Source organism: Carassius gibelio, chromosome A14 (genome assembly GCF_023724105.1).
Source record: "Carassius gibelio isolate Cgi1373 ecotype wild population from Czech Republic chromosome A14, carGib1.2-hapl.c, whole genome shotgun sequence".
Classification (NCBI taxonomy): Eukaryota; Metazoa; Chordata; class Actinopteri; order Cypriniformes; family Cyprinidae; genus Carassius; species Carassius gibelio.
The window spans coordinates 7,826,300-7,850,393 of record NC_068384.1 but is presented as its reverse complement, the minus strand read 5'-3'; the positions used below and the strand labels follow the sequence as shown (position 1 = coordinate 7,850,393).

The following is a 24,094-nucleotide window of genomic DNA, read 5'->3' as shown; positions in this document are numbered from 1 at the left end:
GGGAATCGAACCCCCAACCTTACACTTGATAACACAATGCTCTACCAATTGAGCTACAGGAACACTTAAAATTACATTTATAATATTGCTATTCTTTTGAACATCCCATAAATGGTACTTAATTTACAAATAAAACTAAGTGTTTTAACAGTTGATGTTAGTAGATTTCACTGTGTGTGTGTGTGTTTTGTTCTTTAGGTGTGCAGCGGAACTGCAGTTTTGGTCAATCTGATCCCTGTTACACAGCTCTGGGACACAAACTCAATCTGTTGATGGTGGACGCTAGTAAATATGAGCTGAAGATAATAAAGAGAATAAATTACAACACAGCAGATGATCCAGTTTGTAGAATAAAGAATGACAACAAGAAGGAATGTGATCTTTATAATAACAGACCTGAAGTGACAGTCATTAATGGGACTGTGATAATAAACCGTGTGATCAGATCAGATTCTGGGAATTACAGATTAGAACTCTTTGACTCAATCGGCTCAGAAACATCTAAACATCTTCAAGTGATTGTTGAAGGTACAGAAACTCTCTCATCAGACTCATTCCAGTCTCATGTTCTCCAAAGATCTCACTCTCATGCAGATGAATTCTAAAAACAAATAAAAAAGAATGAAAATAAATGATAAAAAGACATCACAGAAACTCTCATCAGATTATGTAGATTTAAATATATTATCATAATAAAATATTTATAGGACATATTATGTTCAATGTTTAATAATGTGTTTTTTTTTTCCCCTTCCACAGCTCCTTCAGTCGCTCTGATCGTTCTGGGATGTTTTGCTGTAATTCTTATTATTCTGGTTGCCATTGCATATTACATTTACAAGAAGAGGAATCGACTCAAAACAACAGCAGGTCAGTCTTTAATTCATGAACCTACAGTATTTCTGTCCTGAAATTTAGCATCAGAGCACTGCTGCATTATTGCATTTTTCACTATATTATTTACCTTACTTATCCTCATTGGTGAATCAATGTAGTTCATACACAATTAACTTAAAAACTCTGTCATTATTTATTCAGCCTTATGTTCTTCCAAATCCAAATGTTGAGTAAATAATGACAGAATTCCAATTTCTGCATAAAAAAGCATGAAATACAAAATCTTGCATATTTATTTATTACAAATCTGCTGGTAACAGAAATAGTTTGGGGATTAATATTAATTGGTATGCTTTAAATGACTGATAGCACAGTAAAATTTTTAATTTTTAATTTTTTTTTATTACTGACATTTAGTCATAGCTGAACAGAAATACTGGTAGTTTTTAAGATGTGAATTTTTTTTTTTTTTTTTGGATACACTTTATTTTAAGGTGTCCTTTTACAGTGCAAATATATCTTTAAGAACAGAGCTACTTGCATGTAATTAAACATTATTAATGGTTATTATAATAGTAAGTACATGTAACCTGTGTAATAAGGACACCTTAAAACAAAGTGTTCCCAAATCAGAGATGCAAATGCTCTGCAATAGAAAAAAACGAACAAACAAACAAAAACAAAAACTGCGATTTATATCAACTTTTACTTAAAAAATATAAAAACTGTATTATAATGTGACACTTTAGGGAAGTTATGCTCTTTTTAACTCCCAAACCGTACTGACTCTGACTCTGGCAGGAAGTCACAGTCTGACTCAAGACATTAAGTCTGAAATACAGAAGCATGAGACAGTGAGAGAAAAAGTGATAAGAAACACCCTGCTTAACAAGTCTAACTAGGAAGCTAAAGGGTTCTGCTAAACTGCTGAAACATTGTGCATCACCACAGTCCTGACACTGAGTCATGAAGATTACAACATGACAGTCTCGACGAGTCTCAACGTTTTCACGAGAAATATGCAAAAAAGAAAAGAATCGAAACACATAAATAATGCATAGAAAACAAAAATATAAGTATATAGTATAAAATGTATTAATAAAGACAAAAGGGACAAAAATATACTTAATGAAATAATAATTCACAATACGTTTTATTCTTTATTAAAGAAATATTTATCATGATAAATTGATTCAACCCTAGTTCAATCTGATTTTGCACCCTGGTCTCAGGTGACTGCTGACCTTCTTTAAGTCTACAAACACAAGATACTTAATGTACTTTCAGCATTTACACAACTGAAATCATCTTGTTTATGATCTGATCTGTTCATTGTCCTTCCTCTCTGTCTATAGATACGGAATGCACTTCGACGGACGCTCAGACAAACAGGAGTGAGAAGAAGGAGCAAGAGCTTCATTATGAAGAGATTACGTTCGGCAGCTCAAACGTTAAACAGCAGCCGCGTAAAACACAAGAGGAATGTGTGTACGCTCAGGTGCAGATGCACTAGTGTCAGACCCAACACAGAAACACAAACAGTCAGTGGACTAGTGTGAGTTCACACTTTACTGTCGTGAAGACACAACAGGCCAGTGTTTGGCTTCTTATATTCAAAAGCTGGGTTTATTGCACATTTATTTCCTGTGTGGTAACAGAAAAAACAGAAATGCAGAACAGACATTTGAAAGAAGGGATACTGGCCGACTGAAGGAATACATGATCGCTGTGAGCAACTTGTGCATTATTTAACGTCTTTCTGTCACATACTACATAATTAAAATACACTTTTGTTTTCAGTCCCCTTGTGCTGTCTTTTCCTCAACTATGTCGCCTCCTAGTGAACAACAAAACAGCAAAGATCCATTTTTTACAGACTGATGACACGTGTTTCCAGATATTAACATTGTAAATCAAGTTTTAAGTTTATTTATTTTTGAATAAATGTACATGAGATGTATTTTATCTGTGGTTTATTCTATGTGCTTTGTGGTGTTATCTGTTTTCTGCTGCTACCGTTCTCACAGAGGTGATTGGGTTCACCTGTTGCTGATTGGCTGCCCAGTCTCCTCAGCTCCACTGATTGGCTGCCCAGTCTCCTCAGCTCCACTGATTGGCTGCAGTCAGGAGAAAGCCAGCACAGCCTCACAACAAGCTGAGAGGGTTGCAGATTACTGTATATCTCGCAGCATGGACTTCTTTTTGCTTGCTCCAGATAATGCAACGGTTTTCTGTTATAGATATGTGCTAACAATTGGTGATATTGTGAATGTAGCTGAACACATATTTTTGTTAAGAACTTAAGATTTTCTTTAAAGGAAACCTGTAGTGGGGTGGGTGCCTTTTTGTTTGAAATTGCTTTTCTCCTGGTTATGTGACAAAATTAACAATAACAGTAAAACACAAAGCAGAGGTAGACGGCCAGCCAAACACAGTGGCGCCATCTTTGAAGTCATTAACATGTGTCAATTAATATTTTATAATGGGGAATTTAATTTTAACTCTGCTTTTTAATTGCAGATTTCTTTAATATTGAGGTTTTAAGGGAGGCTACCAAGCAAGTTATTAAAGATAAATTGCGGGAAAAGTTGAGGAAGGTATTTTACCAGATTATGTCGGTAGTAGTAAGTATACTGCACCTCCTGTCATAATTTGATGACTTTGACCTTTTGACCCTGCCCCCTCCGCCGCTGGCCACCCACATAGCTTTGACCCTTTGACGGTCACAGTTGTTGTTACGACATGTTTGTCATCAGCCGTGAAATGACTCAATATTTAGAAAACATCCGGCAGCTGTGATATGACCTGTTTTGTAATATCATGTCATTATGGATTAACCTTATGACAAGTGTTATAACATCTGTTTGTAATATAAACACCACTGTTTTAAACTGATCTCACTAGTTCTTTCTAGGCAGTGAAGAAGTGTGTTTATTTGGCAGTTTTGTGTCTCATTTGCGACCAAAGTTTGAGTCTGCCAAAAGAGAACATGTTTTTGACTAAACTGTTTGATATTGACCTGGAAGTCTGAAGTTTGCACAAGTTGGTGTGTAGTTTTGAGATCGTTTATAGTTGTGAGAAAATGGTGAATTGTTTCATGAATTGTGGTTTAGAAATCAATACAAACTGTAATGCATTTTTAATGCCACAGAATATTGTATAACTCTTCAACAAGTCAAAACGCATGCAATACTACACGTTACATACTCAGCACTTCACTGCACTCAAACACACACGCAAACAACACCTCAACATTGCGTAAACAATCCGCTTTATACCACACACACACACAAGACAACAAAAATAAAAAACATGTTGATTCTTACCGTTCGGTTAACTGTATTTTTACTGTATCGGTATTGCATTTATTTAATGTATTAAGAGATTAAGTTGCATTTATAACAAAGTGGTCATTTAATAATCACCAGTTGTCTCATGTCTTCCACTCATTTTAATATAACTAATTTAAGTATTGAGTGGTACCTAAATACAGTAAAAATACAAAAACTTAAAATGATCAGTCTGCATGAGTTTAAATTTCATAATGGGGTAAGCAAGACTTTTTTTGTAGAAATAACTTAAATTTATTAGTAAAATCTGCTTAAATATTTGAGTATAACAATGAACAAATTAATTGTTTTAACAATATTTTAAGTATTGTCGACTAAAGATTTTAAGGAAGACTGCTTAAAATTGCATGTGAAATTTACTTAAGAAAAGGAATGCAAATAATTACGTAGTATATTAAGTAAATCTAGCTTTTTATTGTTTTTTTGTTTGTTTTTTTCATTTTTACGCTTTCAACTGAAACACATCACACTGTTGCGCTCAAAACAAGAAATTCATAACAATTTGAGGTTGTTAAAGTTCCAGACTCTTGAAAAGGATACAGACACAGGAAAATAATGTTGTGCAGGAACTCAATCACCTTACAGTATGAATGCGGATAATTTGGATATATTTTTATAAATGATACTTAAAATGTATTTCCTTTTTCCTTACAACACTAGATTTACACCTCTTGTTCAGATAGCTGATGAAAATGTTCACATTTTACTTGTCACACTCATTTATTTCAACATTTCCACTTGACACTAAAGCATAGGTCTATGTGTACACCCCATCAGTCAAAAGCATATGCATCTACAGATTGCTACACTTTTCTGTTTATACACTTTTTAAATGACAAAAAAGATACAGTAAAAATACAGATTACTGAACCATACATTTCAACATGCTGCTTTTTTTATATTTGTGGTGTTGTGTTGTGTGTGTGTGTGTGTGTGTGTGTGTGTGTGTGTGTGTGGTATAAAGCAGAATATGTTTACACATTGTTGAAGGTGTTGTTTGCATGTGTGTTTGACTGCAGTGAAGTGCTTAGTATGTAACGTGTGGTATATTGTATGATTTTTGACTTGGACAATTCCCCATTTTCTCACAACTATAAACAATCTCAAAACTACACACCAACTTGAGCAAACTTCAAACTTCCAGGTCAAAATCAAACCGTTTAGTCAAAAACATGTGCTCTTTTGGCAGACTCAAACTTTGGCCACAGATGACACACAAACCTGCCAAATACACACACTACTTCACTGCCTGGAAAAAAAAAACTAGTGAGATCAGTTCAAAACACAGTTACGAAACCTCCTTTTGGGGAAATAGGAATCCTTTTGCTAGTCAATGACTCTTACAGTATACGATATAAATAGAAGGATGCAGATACAGTAAAATACAGAAACTTAAAGCAAAGTTTACTTTCATTACATTACTGTAAAACGATCTTATAGCATAGATATGTGTGAGGTTTACAACCATAGCAAAAGTCAAATAATTAAAATTTTACAGCTAGATTGGCTTCATATGTGAACACTATTTGTGTTTACACACACTTTTTAATTAAGCAAATCTAGGCTAATGGCAGTGAAGGGCACATTTGTCGAATTACAACTCTTGAATGCAGAGGCTTTTGCCTGAACAATCTTTAATGACTGAATACAATCGAGGGTCTTTCTCAGAAAATCTTTCTCTTAAAGATACATTAACTTCATCTAAACTACACAGCCGTGTCTGTGCTGTGACAAACAAACAAGCTCCTTTGAATAAATTTAAAGCAAAAATAAATGTTTATTTTTAAACATAGAGAAAGACTTTGGCAACATTTTGTATGTGTGTGTGATTTTGTTTATAATTCAACTTAATTTTTTTTATATTTATCGTCAGAAAATAGTAAATAGTACTATATATAACGGGACTACAAAAATATGTGAGCAGCATGAATTTACATGTCTGTGATTTTGAGAAAGCAGCGTTTATGAGTAGTTTTTGTTTAAAATGTGTTTTATAATCTCAAACATAAGTAAATGTTGAATACATGATTAAAGTCGATGATAAATTATTTGCATTGAATTATAACATGTTACTATGTGTTTTATAAGTTTGATAAACTTAAATGGTGAATACTTGTTTAAAATGTATGTTTTGCTTAAGTAACGCTGTCATAATTATATATTTTATTTATTTATTTTCATATACTTTAAAATAGAGAAGTCTCTTTCTAACTTAATATGATCATGTATATGTGTGCTTGTTTATGATTTATCAGAATACACATTTGTATAGTGGCATGGATATTACACTGATATAACAAGGTAAATGTGGTATATGATGAAGTTTCTCGAGTAGTAATAATTTAGAACGCTTAAAAACTACATTTAGTTAAAAATGTACGTGCATGCAGAATTGTGTGGTGGTAGGTGTACAGTGAAAAAATAATACAGCTTTTGAAGAAGATCAGTTATACTACATGGTCTTTTGAATTTTTACTATGATGGTAGGTTTAGAGGATTATACTGTATACAAATTATGATGTAAATATGAATATAAAAAGTTCTAAATATTATGTAGAAAATGTGTTGCAACAGTTTGAATTGAATTGTGCCTATTGAAAGTCTGTATTAAACGTCAATGACATGTACAAGTTGTTTATGTGGTTTAGTGCCAGCATTTGAAATTCATATCAGGGAGAAACGGCCTTTAGCAAAAACTGTTTCACAATACTCTATGGATCTGTCACGGTCCGTGTGGAGAGATGAGGCGAGGACTCAAAGATACAGTGAAAAAGGCTCTTTATTATTAATAAAAATAAAAAAACTAACAAAAGCTACCCCACCCAAGGGGGGAAACCCAGCAGGAAGGCCAGAACAGAAACAGGTAAAGCCGGCTTAAACAAGGAGCACACAGACACATTAGTCCACATATGACAAACACAGAAAAAAGCACTGGACTGCAGACACAAGGAGACTTTAGTACGGCAGGTAATGAGGGAGACACAGGTGGAATAACTGAAACAATGAGGTAACAATGTGGGTCGTGTCAGACAATATACAGGAGAGAGCACATGGAGCCAAACAAACACAACACAAGCCATGCACTTAAACAAACACAGTGTCTTCTGGCGGCCAACCTGGGCACACCAGCGGTGAATGACAGGATAAGCACATAGAGAAATCGAGAGAGAAACATAAAAAGTCTACACTCAAAAACTGAAAAGACTAACTTGAGCATGGTGCTGAAACATTAAAGAACAATCTACAAAATATCTACAAAATTCTCCTATTCTACAAAATCTAAGAAGAATCTTCAGTGCAACAATAGAAGGAATTTTATTTTTTGGGAGAGTAGACCTTATGTTTGATTAGAAACAATATGGATTATGACATATATATTGTAATACGTGCTGCAGTTTAATACAAGCACATGATGAAGGAGATCGCTAAATGGTTATTTTAATGATTCACGTGAGGAAAAGGGCACATCCAAACAGAAAATCCAAATAAATGAACATCAATAGTGGACAAAAGGAATAATGGAGAGCACAGACTTTTAAACACTGGGAATTTAATCAGTGGGAAACAGAAAGAGGTGTGGGGCTAATTAATTAATTAAACAAGAAAAGGAACATGACCAAATAAGGAAACTCAGAAAGAACAGAAGTCCATAACTGTGACATTTTATATATATATATATATATATATATATATAAAGAGAGAGAGAAAGAGGTAGAGAGGTTTATATTAATTTCTAAATACAATACTAATTATTTAACTAAGTAATTTTTAAGAAATCAATATTTGTTCTAATAACCCTGATTTCCGATAACAGCTTTCATGTGTCTTTGCATGCTCTCCACCATTCTTTCACAATACTGTGTGATTCCCATTCCTCGTGCAAAAACTAAAGAAGAAACTATTGACCCTCTCTGAAAAGCTTCCTCTTTCTTCTTTTTTTTATTAAAGTGGTGTAGTTTTGTGAATTCAGTCTTCTGCTTCAGTTTTTTTAGTTCTTCTCAATTCTTGATAAACTATTGTTTCACAAATATGAATAGAGACAGTGTTATTAAGTTATTAAGATGAATATGATCTTGACATGCTTTTCACTGGGTTTCACTGATTTTACAGTTTATTGCCACTTACACTCAGGTGTGGATCTGAATCTCTGTCAATCAGAAAGTAGCTCTGTGCACTCTTTGGGAAAATTTTGGAACTGAGTAGTGATTCTGCTTGTCATATATTTTTCCTAGTTTCAGTCTTTTTTTTGTGTGTATTTAAGAAGGAACCCTTTCTGAAAAGCTTCCACTTTCTTCTTTCTTTGTTAAAGCGGTGTAGTTTCCTGGTGTGTCAGTAGAGCTGCTGTCTGTCTGTCAGTGAAGACGCTGTGTGAGACTCGATCTAACACTCTTCTGCTGGGATTGAGCTCTTCTCTTCTGGAAACTGGACTTCAGAGAAATGATGCTGATCTTTGGACTGATGCTGCTGCTGCAAACTGCTGCATGTGAGTCACTTTCACATCAGACTCATAGATCTATCAAATACATACTAATATTATAAATAAAAATAAAACAGTTTAAAGACAGGAGTCTGAATTCATCAACTGTATAAACTTTCACAGAAATCCCTCTGCTGCTCTTCTGCTCTTACAGCTCCGTCTAACTTTCACTCTGTTCTTCCCTTTTTTATCCCCATGTTCAGTTCTTTATCAGTAATTCATGTCTGTATCATTACACTCATTCATATGCTGATGTACTCATTAAAATAGCAACATTAGCTTTTAGCAAATACAAAAGTACAAATACAAAATAAAAATAAAAATAAAATGCAATGATGTGGAAGCTTCAAATTTCAATATTGTATTCAGAATACAACATAGATAACATATAACATGTTTAAACTGAGAAAATATATAATTTTAAGGGAAAAATAAGTTGATTTAAAATTTCATGGCATCCGCAGATCTCCAAAAAGTTGGGACGAGGCCATGTTTACCACTGTGTGGCATCCCCTCTTCTTTTTTATAACAGTCTGCAAACGTCTGGAGACTGAGGAGACAAGTTGCTCAAGTTTAGGAATAGGAATGTTGTCCCATTCTTGTCTAATACAGGCTTCTAGTTGCTCAACTGTCTTAGGTCTTCTTTGTCGCATCTTCCTCTTTATGATGCTCCAAATGTTTTCTATGGGTGAAAGATCTGGACTGCAGGCTGGTCATTTCAGTATCGGATCCTTCTTCTACGCAGACATGATGTTGTAATGGATGCAGTATGTGGTCTGGGATTGTCATGTTGGAAAATGAAAGTTCTTCCCTGAAAGAGACGACGTCTGGATGGGAGCATATGTTGTTCTAGAACTTGGATATATCTTTCAGCATTGATGGTGCTGATCTTTCCAGATGTGTAAGCTGCCCATGCCACACACACTCATGCAACCCCATACCATCAGAGATGCAGGCTTCTGAACTGAGCGCTGATAACAACTTGGGTTGTCCTTGTCCTCTTTAGTCTGTATGACATGGTTTTCCAAAAAGAACTTCAAATTTTGATTCGTCTGACCACAGAACAGTTTTACACTTTGCTACAGTCCATTTTAAATGAGCCTTGGCCCAGAGAAAACACCTGCGCTTCTGGATCATGTTTAGATATGGCTTCTTTTTTGACCTATAGAGTTTAAGCTGCTAACGGCGAATGGCACGGAGGATTGTGTTCACCGACAATGTTTTCTGGAAGTATTCCTGAGCCCATGTTGTGATTTCCATTACAGTATCTTTCCTGTATGTGATGCAGTGCCGTCTAAGAGCCGAAGATCACCGGCATCCAGTAATGTTTTTCCAGCCTTGACCCTCACACAGAGAGATTGTTCCAGATTCTCTGAATCTTTGGATGATATTATGTACAGTAGATGATGATTACTTCAAACTCTTTGCAATTTTTCTCTGAGAAACTCCTTTTGCTCCACTATTTTTCGCCGCAGCATTGGGGGAATTGGTGATCCTCTGCACATCTTGACTTCTGAGAGACACTATCACTCTGAGAGGCTCTTCTTATACCCAATCATGTTGCCAACTGACGTAAGTTGCAAATTGGTCCTCCATCTGTTGCTTATCTGTTCATTTAACTTTTCCGGCCTCTTATTATTGCTACCTGTCCCAACTTTTTTGGAATGTGTAGCTCTCATGAAATCCAACATGAGCCAATATTTGGCATGGCATTTTAAAATGTCTCACTTTCACCATTTGATGTGTTATCTATATTCTATTGGGAATAAAATATAAGTTTATTTTAATTCATGATGAGCGTGTGTCTGTGTGTCTGTGTGTGTGTGCTGTTCTTCAGGTCTGGATAATGTCTGCTGGTTTGGTCAATCTGATCCCTGTTACGCAGCTCTTGGAGAGAAACTCAATCTGCCGATGGTGCAAGACACTAGAAAATATTACCTGAAATTAATAAAGAGGATAAACGACAACACACAAGATGATCGAGTTTGTAGAGTAAAGAATGGCAGGATGAGGATGAGTGAATGTGATCTTTATAAAAACAGACCTGAAGTGACGGTCATTAATGGGTTTTTGATAATAAAGCGTGTGATCAGATCAGATTCTGGGAATTACAGATTATCACTCACTGACGCAGATGGCACAGAAACATCTAGAGATCTTCAAGTGATTGTTGAAGGTACAGAAACTCTCTCATCAGACTCATTCCAGTCTCATGTTCTCCAAAGATCTCACTCTCATGCAGATGAATCAGTTGAATCTCTGGGAAGGTTCTTATTCCTGTGTTTGTCATGTGACTGTCATGTGTCCCTCCCTCCAGCTCCTATTGGCTCAGTGGAAGTGTCAATCATCTGCTCCACCAGTGGGGTGATCAGGGTGTCCTGCTCCTCTGAGGGGGATCAGCTCCTCTACAACTGGACTCTGAATGGAGGTCCACTGATGGATGGAAACAGCAGCATTGATCTGGATGAGAGAACTGATGGAGACATCAGCTGCAGCGTGAAGAACCACGTCAGTCACGCACAGAAGACCATTAGACTAGTCTGTCCAACTGGTGAGATTCTAATACATAGAGCTAAACATACAATTTTAAAAAACAAACTACTGGAAACATGAAGGATGGGTTTGTTTTGTGTCTCACTGTTGTTGTTCAGTGTGTTCAGAGTCTGTGGTGTTTGTTCTGGTCTGGTGTCTCCAGCTGATGGTTCTGTTCGGTCTGTTAGGAGCTTTTCACATCTACATGAGACACACGTCAGGTGAGAGACATTTATCATCATCATTATAGATTTGACATGCACATATTAAGAGTGTGGAAATAATAATGATGTGATGCTTTTAGGAAAGAAAGAGGAAGATGAGAAAGTGAGAATGAGAAGATTTAGAGAGAGACATGAACACACAGCAGAAGATTCATGAGAGCAGCAGCAGATCTTCACATCTGTGAGAAATGACTTCAGAATCAGTCCAGCTTTCACCTGCTGAATAAAACCAGGAGACAGAAGAAGCTTTCATGATAGACAATGATCTTTACATGTGTTGTGTTTATTTCTTGTAGAGTATGTTGATGTATTTCTAGACTTTCTGGACATTATTTATGTCTAAACATCTACTCATGAAATCACTAATTAAACTCATTTAGATGCAGAATTACAGACCTGTGATGAATTAATTAAACCAAATTGACTACAGTGTTAGTTATGAAGGTTTTTTTTTTTGTACATTTGTTTTGTACAGATTTTGATTAAGGATTACAAAGACGATTATTTTTCTTTTTCAGTGGATCAACTTGCAGATGGTTTACATCAATACTAGAAAGTGTGCTCGTAAAGTCATTTTTCATTTAATGCGGACTTTAGGTTATAATCAAGGCTTGTTTATTTTTTGCATCTACTGGCGTTGGTTCAATCCATTTCCTCATACCTATTGACTTTGGTTGCTGCCTTCACATTACATGGACTGTTGTGTCACTTTGCATAACTCTGCTATGGTAGTCATCAGGTACGTTTTTTTCATTTACTGTCTATGAAGTTCACATGTTGCAGCCTATCGGTGACTTCACTTAACATTGAGTATCTCTTCTTTATATGGTGATGCTGATCTGGCTCATTTTCTATTTCTTTTTTTTTGGGGTGGGGGGTGTAGGTTTCCTCTGCGGGTTCTGGCAGTTAGATGGAGTTTTATCAAGTGTGCACAGGAGTCCAGCCTAAAGAAATATGAATCTGTGTATATGCTCTTAAGTGACTGCTAGAACCCTAATTCTACCTCTATCAATTCACCTAAACTAATGACCTCTCTTACTCAATGCGGCGGTTTAGAATTCCTGCAATCTGCCATCAAGCTGCTATGTACGTGATCGTCCTCATCGGATGTCTGTCAAGATCAGACTCTAAACTATTTCTATTAACTATTAAATTAATTTTTATTTTTAATTTGATTTAAATTTAATTTAAATTTAAATTTTATTTTATTTAAACTATTTCACGTAATGCTCAAGGTACAGTATAATACTCCTAGCAAACTAATGGTGGCGATTACTGCTCACATGCTCCTCATGTCCATTTTAGCATGATTTTTCACATACAATGGCCTATTGTGGTCATCTACACACAAGGCTTTTACATCACATAGTTTATAGAAATGTACATCGCCTCTCAACGTAATTGCATTCCATCAGGCCTTCACTTTACATGGCATATCAAGGCTCCACATTACTCGCCCTATAGCGGCCTTCACATGCGTGTGTGTGTGTGTGTGTGTGTGTGCATGTGCAACATATAAAAACAATAAATCCAGTCAGAAATCAAATGACTTTTTAAAAAACAAATACATTTAAATAAAAATAAATGAATATAACTCCTGTTCCTCTGCTCGTATCTCTCTCTGATTTCTTGCACGTTTATAGAAGAGAGGCACATATCTGATACATTTAAATATGACATTACCAATGACATAACACATTATACAGATGCTTGATCTTTAATGGTATTATATGATATGTTAATTGCATTTATATATACATACACACAAACTGTAAATCCTCAAGGAATAACTGTATATTTAATGATCCCTGATTCTGGATCTTATATTTTTTCAATAGTACACTCTTAGAAAAAAAGGGTTAATTGGGGTTCTATATAGAACCATAGGGTTCTTTACTCAAAAAGGTTCTATAATGACAAAAAAGAACCCAGATTTTTGGAGAAAAACTCTTTGTGTGATACTGATTAACTACATAAAATGATATAAATATATACATTTTCTAACCCCCATATCTTGAATTTTGTGATCATTCACATGTATTCATAAATGCATTTGAATACACCGAATAATGCAGTGAAAGAACGCACTCAAAATGCACACGCGCACTAGTATGACTTCATCATGTAACTTTACATTAGCCTAGATGCGTGCACTTTTTAGGCACGATTTGTTTAGTTTTTGAATATACTTGATAATGTTAAAAGGCACATCATTAAAGACAAAAATACGAGTTCACATATCACACCTAAACACGCTTGGAAAACGTAATTAGAACTAGCTACTAAATTAGTTAAAAATGGCTATCCATATACAGCTATGATTTGTGAACCCCAAACTGAGTCAAATGATTCGCGAACCCGCTTTGAACTCCCGAAATGACTCAAATGATTCGCGAACCCGCTTTAAACTCCCGAAATGACTCAAATGATTCGCGAACCCGCTACGAATTCCTGAACTGATTCAATTGATTCGCGAGACCGCTTTGAACTCCCGAAATGACTCAAATGATTCGCGAACCAGCTACGAACTCCCGAACTGATTCAAATGATTCGCGATCCCCAAACTGACTCAAATGATTCGCGGACCCGCTTTGAACTCCCGAAATGACTCAAATGATTCCCGAACCCGCTACGAACTCCCGAACTGATTCAAATGATTCGCGATCCCCAATCTGACTCAAATGATTCGCGGACCCGCTTTGAACTCCCGAAATTACTCAAATGATTCGCGAACCCGCTACGAACTCCCGAACTGATTCAAATGATTCGCGATCCCCAAACTGACTCAAATGATTCGCAAACTCGCTTTGAACTCCCGAAATGACTCAAATGATTTGCGAACCCGCTACGAACTCCCGAACTGATTCAAATGATTCGCGATCCCCAATCTGACTCAAATGATTCGCGAACCCGCTTTGAACTCCCGAAATGACTCAAATGATTCACGAACCCGCTACGAACTCCCGAACTGATTCAAATGATTCGCGATCCCCAATCTGACTCAAATGATTCGCGGACCCGCTTTGAACTCCCGAAATTACTCAAATGATTCGCGAACCCGCTACGAACTCCCGAACTGATTCAAATGATTCGCGATCCCCAAACTGACTCAAATGATTCACGAACTCGCTTTGAACTCCCGAAATGACTCAAATGATTTGCGAACCCGCTACGAACTCCCGAACTGATTCAAATGATTCGCGATCCCCAATCTGACTCAAATGATTCGCGAACCCGCTTTGAACTCCCGAAATGACTCAAATGATTCGCGAACCCGCTAAGAAATCCCGAACTGATTCAAATGATTCGCGATCCCCAATCTGACTCAAATGATGCGCGAACCCGCTTTGAACTCCCGAAATGACTCAAATGATTTGCGAACCCGCTACGAACTCCCGAACTGATTCAAATGATTTGCGATCCCCAATCTGACTCAAATGATTCGCGATCCCGCTCCAACCTCCCGAACTGACTCAAATGAATCGCAAACCCGCATATGTGCCAGACACACTGTAAGGCCGCTTTCATCTCCTCATGAAGCCAGAATTCAGGATCTCTCACAAAATAGATGCCATGCAGCAAAACAATAAAGTCACTAATCTGGAGAAAAGTTCTCAAAGAAAGAGTAACTTTGTGAGCAGTTGGTGTCTTACAAATACAACTTTGTGAGCATTTATTTGTCTTTATTGGAACTGAATTAAGTTAGATTTTTATTGTTTAATAATGTAATTGACATAATAGATTTTTACCTGACAAATAACAGGTTACATTGGATTTATTCTAGACTCTTCTGAAATCATTGTGACTAGTAGATTAAGTGGAGTCTGGTATTACTGGTCAGGTCAAACTGAAGGCCCAGTGAATGGAGTGTGAAGCACATCATGTGTGACATTTTGATATCTGTCTATCACTGACTTAGCAAGTTGCAGCTGCACGACTGAGAAAACTACACTTTTTGAATCAGCGAGCATGTGACAGCCGATATTAGTTCACTCAAAGTGGCGGCAGGTAGCAGCAGAGTGGCAGGTACTGTCTTACCTCCCCTAAACCATACTGGGAGACCGCCAGGTTACCATAAAATACGACATGAAACTTGGGCTCTTCGGCGATATAAAAACTTTGTTAAAATCAATACATGCTTACGCCATGTTACCTTGCTGTTGCACCTGCTTTTTCTGATGAGCACACAAATGCGGTGGAGCTGGTGTTCTACCTCTGAACGTGCGCTTATGGACTCGCCTGGAAAACTCGCTGTCGGCCTGCCGGTGGATTCATGGAGCCAGTATATCCTATACTCAAGTGTTCTGGATGATGGTCGAGCGAGGCGTGTGCAAAGTGAGCTGCATGGACACTCTACAACATTTGTGTCAACAAAGCGAGGCCCAGCCATCGTGCTTTGCGCATTTCTTCTTTTGTGCGGGGATGTCCACACAAATCCCGGACCGAGGTCTTTGGACATTTGCCAATCAGCTGATCCTGACATCTCTAGATCTGCGAAGTGTGCTGCTTCTACTGGCGTGGGAACTCGAGGTAATCCTCCAATAAACAACATCAAGCCTTTTAGCAATGTTGGCCAAATGCCGATAACATCGTTCCTGCACAGATCTCCAATACTCACCACACAAACTACATCGTAGGGCTGTAGTACTCGAGTCCGGTCTTGGACTCGAGTCCGGACTCGAGACATTTTTCTGTCGTCTCGGACTTGTCTCGGACTCGTTGAATTTGCACTCGGACTTGTCTCGGACTTGGCCATTGGACTCGCCAAGTCTTCTAGTTGGTCTCGACCGAGTCCAGCAAAAAAATAAAATAAAAAATTTCTCCTTCAAAACAAAACCACATTTGCATGATGTCGCGACTGAAAACGTGTGGAAAACGCTAGGCGCGCCGCTCTCCTTATTTCCAAAGCACTCTGTAATCTGCGCTCGCGCTCCAGTGGCGTCTGCTGTTGCTGGGCAACCATGACCCGCTCTCCATGATGACGCAGAAGTTTCAGCAAATAATAAATGGAATTCCAGCACTTAAAATCACTTGCAGTAGCTCTGCTAATAGATTCATTTACAAAATGGCTATCCTTGTACAGCTATGATCATCTGTTTCTCCATCTTGCCTTAGCTTTCAGTATTGTTCCGGGAAAGGGATGTGCATGACCAGTGGTGCACTTACTGCGACCTGAAAAGTTTAGATGTTTCTAATTTAATTTCTACCTGTTAGATTGTGTTTTATTTACGTCTACACCTAGATAGCCTTTTTTTTTTTTTTATCAATAAACGCGTATTAATGTATAGCCTTATGCAACAATTACATATGTAAATTTTAAAAACTTTATAATTATGACATTACATATTTACATTTTCATGTAACAGCCAGTATTTGTATCTGTAACAATCACAAAATTTTTCCTATCTGCATTCGGATACAACATCATACAGTTACTTGATAAGACTGTTATGACTTTTTATACATTTTTTCGTAGTTATCACTGAACAAGTATGTCGTGTTAAACTGAAATAATTATTAATTTATAAAATAATATTTATCATGCAAGCAGAGAGATGTCATGACAAACGTTTAGTGATCATTTGAACACGACTGAATCCATTAAATGCACACATTCTCATTACGCAGAACACTTTGAGCGAGTCTTAATGTTAATGAACTTTACTAAACAGATGTGTGTGTTCCGCGCAAACCAGCAAAAGGTAAATATGCAAACATGTAGGACAAGTAGACACTGTATCCGTATCGAAACTGATTAGGCCTATTAGCCTGCTCTTGAGAGAGAACTGATTTGGTTTTTGAGAGACTGAGACGCGCAGCGCGGCTGTTTGATTAGTGAGCGCGCTGTGCTTATTCCATTCATTCGTATCATGGTAGCCTAAGCTTTCAATATTTGCCTTTTAAATATATACAAATAATATAACGTGTAGCTATGATGTATTATTATAGGTAAAATTACTCTTGCAACGCTCTGATTTCTGAGAGATGCACAGAGAGGCGACAACAGCGTGTTTGATTTGCGCTCTTTCCACTCATAAAGTTTACATTCATTCACTTCTGGCGCTGATGCCCTGGCTCACCTGTTATCTAGCAAACACCAGACTGTGTCAGCTTCAGCCGAGTATTCAGGCAGAATTATTCCTTGAGCGTTATTCGTTTTTTAAGCCATTATCCGTGCCATTCCGAATAAAGTATTCGGCTTCAGGCACAACCCTAATTATTACATTACATATTTTATTTTTACATGCAACATAGATAAGGTCATATAGTAACAGCTCCACGCAATATTGTAATTCTAAAATTCACGTCGTACTTGCAAACACTTTGTATGCATTATGGTTAATGCATGCTGGAGTAGTCGATTGTTTCCGACAGTGATCGACTAGTCTATGCAAGCACTAGCACAGTATGACAAAAATTTCGCTGTATTTATGTGCGCATGCCCAGTAGAGCCAAACGTATCCATTCTAGCTTTGCTGCGCGCATTTGTCATATCCCGAGCTTTGCGTGTGTCTGTGCTCTGTGCCAATTAGGCATAGTCATATACATTTTTGACCACAGATATAATGTCAACAAAAAATAAAGTACATAAAAATTATTTGACCTTACAGTTCCAAACTTTGTTTGTTTATCCAAGTTTAGCTCCCAGGGTTGGACTGGGGGTAAAACCAGTACTCATTAGCAAGGCCCCAAAGGAAGAGAGGGCCCTTGAAAAATATGAATCTGAAATATATATTTTTTACCTGGATATTTTCATGGGTGGGGGCCATGGGGGCCCATAAGGACTGCCTATGCATAGGGCCCAGGATCTTGTTTAACGCCCCTGTTAGCTTTAACCCTAATTATACACACTTGAACCTAATCAAGCTCTTACTAGACACACTAATCTTCCAGGTGTTTTAAGGCCAGTTGGAGCTAAACTTTTCAGGACATTGGCCCTCCAGGATGTAGTTTGGAGACCCCTGTCCTACAGAGTTTTTACTTTGCACATGCTTTTTGATCATTATAAATAATAATGTAAATGTATTTTCTTAGAATATGAGATATGCTGTCTCTCGCATCACAAACATTATCAGTAGTTAAGTATGTGGTCTTGAAGTGGACCCTTTTTTCTCTCATTTGGACTCGGTCTTGGACTTGGACTCGAAACTTTTGGACTTGGACTTGACTTGGACTCTAACCTCTTTGGACTCGGTCTTGACTCGGTCTCGACTAGTCCTGGACTTGGACTTGACTTGGACTCGACAAAGCTGGACTTGACTACAGCTCTACTACATCGTACCTTAAACAGCAGCAGATGAAATTGTTCCAGACTGTAAATCATGCGAGTGTGTTGTGGGACGCAAAAACGAAGCCAAAAGGCATTTTTGGTGGACATCTGAATGTACGTAGTATTATCTCAAAAACCGAACAACTTGAACATCTACTGACGGACTCAAACATCGATTACTTATGCCTTACAGAGACTTGGTTAACCCCAACAACCCCTTTATCTGTTTTTAATATTCCAGGGTATAATGTTTATAGACGGGACAGAAGGAAAGGCAAAGGGGGTGGAGTCTTGATCTATGTGAAAGATAGCATTCAAAGTCAGCAAATAGTCTTTCCGGAAAACAATTTGGAATGCGTGGGAGTAAAACTTACGCTATCCCCCGAAATGTATTTTGCTGTCTTTGCAGTCTACCGTCCTCCAACTGCCACAAATGAATTTTATGATTGCCTAAATGTTATACTTAAACAATATGGGAAGATGGAAGTTATTCTTTTGGGTGATTTTAACTTAAACTGGCAAGATAAAACACGTAGGAAAAAGCTTAAAGATATTGCCAAAACTTTTCAGATGACACAGATGATACATAAGCCCACAAGAATAACAAAATCTTCCCAAACGCTTTTAGACTTAATTTTCACAAATAAACCAGACAGAATTAGAAAGATTTATAACCTCATCACTGGGTTATCAGATCATAATCTTACTCTGGTCTCTAGAAAATTATCAAAAACACGTTTTAAAAATCAGAACTCAATGAATGGGAAATCCATGCCTTTTATTGCTTCAAAGGACATGGCCCTCATTGAAAATGAAATAAAGCAAATAAACTGGCATGACACCATTGGTAGTCTGCCCTGTGAGCCAGCCTGTGCTGATTTCATGTCAACCATTAAAGGCATTATATTAAAGTACACCAGGAAAAGGGGCAAGAAAACAAATAAAAAATATAATCTACCCTGGTTTAACATAAATCTCTGGGAGTTAATGAAAAAACGGGATGCTTCTCTGAAAAAGTTTTTAAAATCAAAATTAAATACTGATCATCTAATTTTTAAAAGTTTACGAAATAAAGTCACACAACAACTTAGAAAGGCTAGAGCAAATTTTTTCCTCAATGTTATTAGTGAAGCTAAAGGAAACTCTAAAAAGTTATGGAAGAGCATTGACAAATTACTTGGAAGGGAAAAATCAGCAAATAAACATTTAAAACTCATGGTGGATGGCTCTATCCAGGATGATGATAAGATTATTGCGGAATGTTTTAATGATTATTTTATAAATTCGGTACGAGAAATGAGTCTAAGTTCACCAAAAATTCAACTTACACAAGCTTTAACCTGTAATGATTCTGCTTTTAAATCTTCCCTAATCAACACAGAGAAAGTTGAAAATGTAATCTCACTTCTATCTAATAGTAAAGCTAAAGATATATATGGTTGTGATACAGCTTTTCTCAAACAACACAAGACATCTATTATGATACCTCTAGTGATGATTATAAACAAGTCATTTAACGAAAATATTTTTCCCAGTGTATTTAATCCTGCCATTGTCACCCCTGTTCATAAATCTGGGGATACTCAAGTGGTCTCTAATTATCGACCCATCAGTATTCTCCCAGCTGCATCAAAGGTAATCGAAAAGGTTGTGGCAGAACAACTTATAGCACATCTAGACTCTAAGTCCTTTTTCCATCCTATGCAGTTTGGTTTCAGAAAAAAACATTCCACTGAAACTGCATGTTGCTACTTCCTTGAGGAGATTAAAACTAGCTTAGATCAAGGAGGAGTGGTGGGAGCTGTCTTCTTAGATTTACGCAAAGCCTTTGATACAGTTAACCATGAGGTACTGACACACAAATTGGCCAAATACAACATTTCCACTAACGTCCAAAATTGGATAAAATCATACTTGACAAATCGAAAGCAATGTGTGCAAATAAATGACACATTGTCTACGTCTCTTGTCTCTACTATGGGAGTACCACAGGGGTCAATTCTAGGGCCACTGTTGTTTTGCTTATATATTAATGACCTGCCTTCAGTCTGCAAGGGGATAAATATTGTTATGTACGCTGATGATACAGTATTATATACCCATGGGAGAAGTGCAACAGACGTAGCCAAAAAATTATCAAGTGTCATGAGCAAGGTTAGCCACTGGTTACATGACTCATGTCTTACATTAAATGTGGAAAAAACTGTAACTATGTCTTTTACAAACCGGTTTATACTTAAAACTTATCCGGAAATTTCAGTAAACGGCCAACTTATAAAGCATGTAGATAAATTTAAATATTTGGGGGTAACTCTAGATTCCACACTTAGTTTTAAAGGTCATGTTAAGAACTTGTGTAACAAATTGAAATTTAATTTAGTAAATTTTAGATATATAAGAAACTCCCTCACCACTGAAGCATCCAGTACTTATTTAAATGCAATGATCATCCCCCACTTTTTGTACTGCATTACATCCTGGTCTCAGGCATGTAAAACAGTCATACAACCTTTAGAATCTTTGTATAAAAACTGTCTCAAGATCCATGATAAAAAAACACGTTATTATCATCACTGTCAAATACTCATCAAATATGATATACTTAGCTTTGATAATCTAATAAAACACTCAAACTTGACTTTGCTACATAAAATCATATATAGTGCTACTGCTCCCCCTCTGAAAAAGTTTGTGACACTCTGCTCCGAAAAAACAGTGCGAACAACTAGAAGTGTCACAAGGGGGGAGTGTAGCATCCCACAATGTAAAACACAATTTGGGAGCTCCTCCTTCTCATGTGTGGCAATGAGGCAGTGGAATACTCTTCCCACGGAACATATTTTGTGCACAGATTCTCACACTTTCTCATGCCTGACAAAGAGTTGGTTGCTAAGTAAGCAAGTTTGCACTCATCTTTGAGATAGTATACCTGTGTGTGTGTGTGTGTGTGTTTATGGGGTTGGTGTGTGGGTGTGTGCTTAAGATGCTACTGAACTGTTTAAGTGTGTTTGTTGGAGAGAGAGGAGATAGAGAGTAAATGGGTTGATGGCCTCCCTGGTTCTGTTATTTACAAACTTGTTTGTCTGTAATCTCTTTGGACTTCATTTTATCCATAATTCTGTGAAATTTCATAATTGTTATTTTTTTTAATTTGTCATACCTGCCCAGGGACTACAGGTGGAAATTAGCAATTGTTGCTATAACCTGGCCCAAGACATATTCTCTTGTTTAACAAGTTTAATGTTTATTTGTGCATTGTCCCTGTTTCAAATAAAATAATTTCCATTCCATTCCATTCCACTCTCTGCATCCTCTGACTAAACTCAGAACTGGTGAGTTTGTGTTCATGAGACCTGCGAAAGGCCACTTGATCCTGGGTCTACGTTTAATGATCTCTTGAAACTGCATTCAGAATAAGCACAGAGCTACAATAAAATCAGTCACATTCAAAACAAATTAAGTGAGCCTTACAGAAGTGCAAGTAAGAGACTTTATAGGCTTTCTAAAACTTTATAAGACACCATTGGATTCCGTCATTGGGTTAATTGTTTGTCCTTACAACACTTTCAATAAAATTGGTTTTCAAAAGGTAATTTAATGCATGTTTCTAGTTTCTGTCGCATTTACATTGTTCTGACCAGAAGGCATCACCAGCATGCAGTGTTTCGAGCGCTTGAATATTGAATCATTTTGTGAAGCAATTTGTTAAAATGATTCAAAGTTTTGAAAAGCTTTATTTCTGTCCTGAGTGCCAGGAAGAACAGACTAATTTCAGGACAATCAAGATTTCAGTACACTCCCATCAGAACACCAGTGCCCAACTCACGGAGAGAGTGCTCTCAAATGTTGAAACCGGGTATAACTAACAAATCGAACCATTGGGCTTGTTGCATTGGGATGGGGCCGAAGAGACCTGGGTTTCAACCTATGGTATTTGCCTGCTGTGATGCCCCTGCTTTACTGCTGAGATATAAGTGATAAAGCGAAACAAGACCATGACCCTATAATGGACGATTGCTCGCAGACATTTAAGATCATACTGTATCTCCAGAATGCAGTAACCCACTGTCTTCAAACTTAACCCCTCACTAGAACCCAGTCGGTCCCCGAGCTCAGAGCCCTGTCTCCTTGAGATCACAAACCCATGTAATCCGAAATCTGTTCTTTTTCTGTTTGTCACTGTGAGGCCCGTTTTACACTAGATGTACAAGTAAAATATTTAGTTCCTGAAATGCACCCTGAATCCTGATATTTCTGGATCAAATGTATCCCAGTCCTACTGAAATATTTTGAACAATACTGAAGGTTTGCTCTAGATCAGAACTAACAATGGATTACATGATCAAACCCATTTATTTTTTATTTTGAACAAAACAATTTAAATATTTGTTACAATCCGATCGCTGAAATCCAGTAAAATTTCCCCTGACCTCCAGGAGATTCAGGTCAGACATGAAGCAGAGGCTGAGAGAGGCTGCTGTTACTATGGCAACAGATGCTGATGGAGACCTCGTGTGGTGAACCTGAGTAATGACAGACATCTCAGTCTCATTTCAGAACAAACTGATCTGCTTCATCAGCAGAAATGTTTTTACAGTCACCAGTAATCAGTGAGAGCTTTAATACACTTTCAGACCACACATGCTTTACAACTGACATGATAAATATCCTTATGATAACTGGTTTATGTAGCTGTATATTTGACTGACAGCGCTGCTTATTTTTATCACTGATTATTCTGTGTCATACCTCACAGATTCAGACTTGGGTCAAAGTTCACCGAAGATATCATCAAAAAATCATGACAGATATTCTCTCTAGTAGATGTTTGTCAGTCAGCAATGGTTTTATGGCCAGTTTTTCATTGTGATTTATTATGAGCCCTGCAATATATATATATATATATATATATATATATATATATATATATATATATATATATATATATATATATATTAGTGGTGGACATAGATAAAAAAAAATTTCATCTAGATTAATCTCACTGTAATCTTGGAATTAATCTAGATTAAAATGGTTCATTTGAATTCTGCGAAGGCCTTCAGAAAATGTTTGCAACTCAAATAAAATAATGACTTAAAGTAATGTTAAGTCTTTGAGAACGGGTTTCTCAAGTCAGGTGGTGCATTAGACCAAGGGCTCATCTTCTGTTTCCAAAATGCATCACAAACAGATTGAGAAAGCTGTAAACCAATTCCACATTGCAAAAGCTGCAAACAACCTTACGCCTGTTTCACACATAATCCGTCTGCAGTGCGTATGCGTTGTGTATTTTTTTTACGCACCCATATTAACGGATTCCAGCGTTCACGCGGTTGCGGGAAGCTTCTTTAAAAAATAAAACATTTTTAAAAATTCCGATCAAAAAAATTCTTAAGCTGACGGC

At 37.0% G+C, this 24,094-nt stretch overlaps 1 protein-coding gene across 24 annotated transcripts in view; it reads left to right on the top strand.

The window, feature by feature from the left end:
- Positions 1 to 24,094, top strand: part of LOC128027392 (uncharacterized) — a 222,583-nt gene that overhangs the window by 2,087 nt on the left and 196,402 nt on the right. For 15 of the 24 annotated variants that reach the window (XM_052614962.1, XM_052614963.1, XM_052614986.1 and 12 more), the window contains exons 1-2: positions 8,515 to 8,670; positions 10,502 to 10,840. The exons of 5 other annotated variants lie outside the window; for them this stretch is intronic. In XM_052614962.1, the coding sequence (XP_052470922.1) occupies positions 8,625 to 8,670; positions 10,502 to 10,840 (385 nt within the window). In that variant the 5' untranslated portion in view covers positions 8,515 to 8,624. Of the gene's footprint in view, positions 1 to 8,514; positions 8,671 to 10,139; positions 10,237 to 10,501; positions 10,841 to 24,094 lie in introns of those variants that run through there. 4 more of the 24 variants (XM_052614980.1, XM_052614968.1, XM_052614974.1 and 1 more) reach the window with 4 other exon arrangements.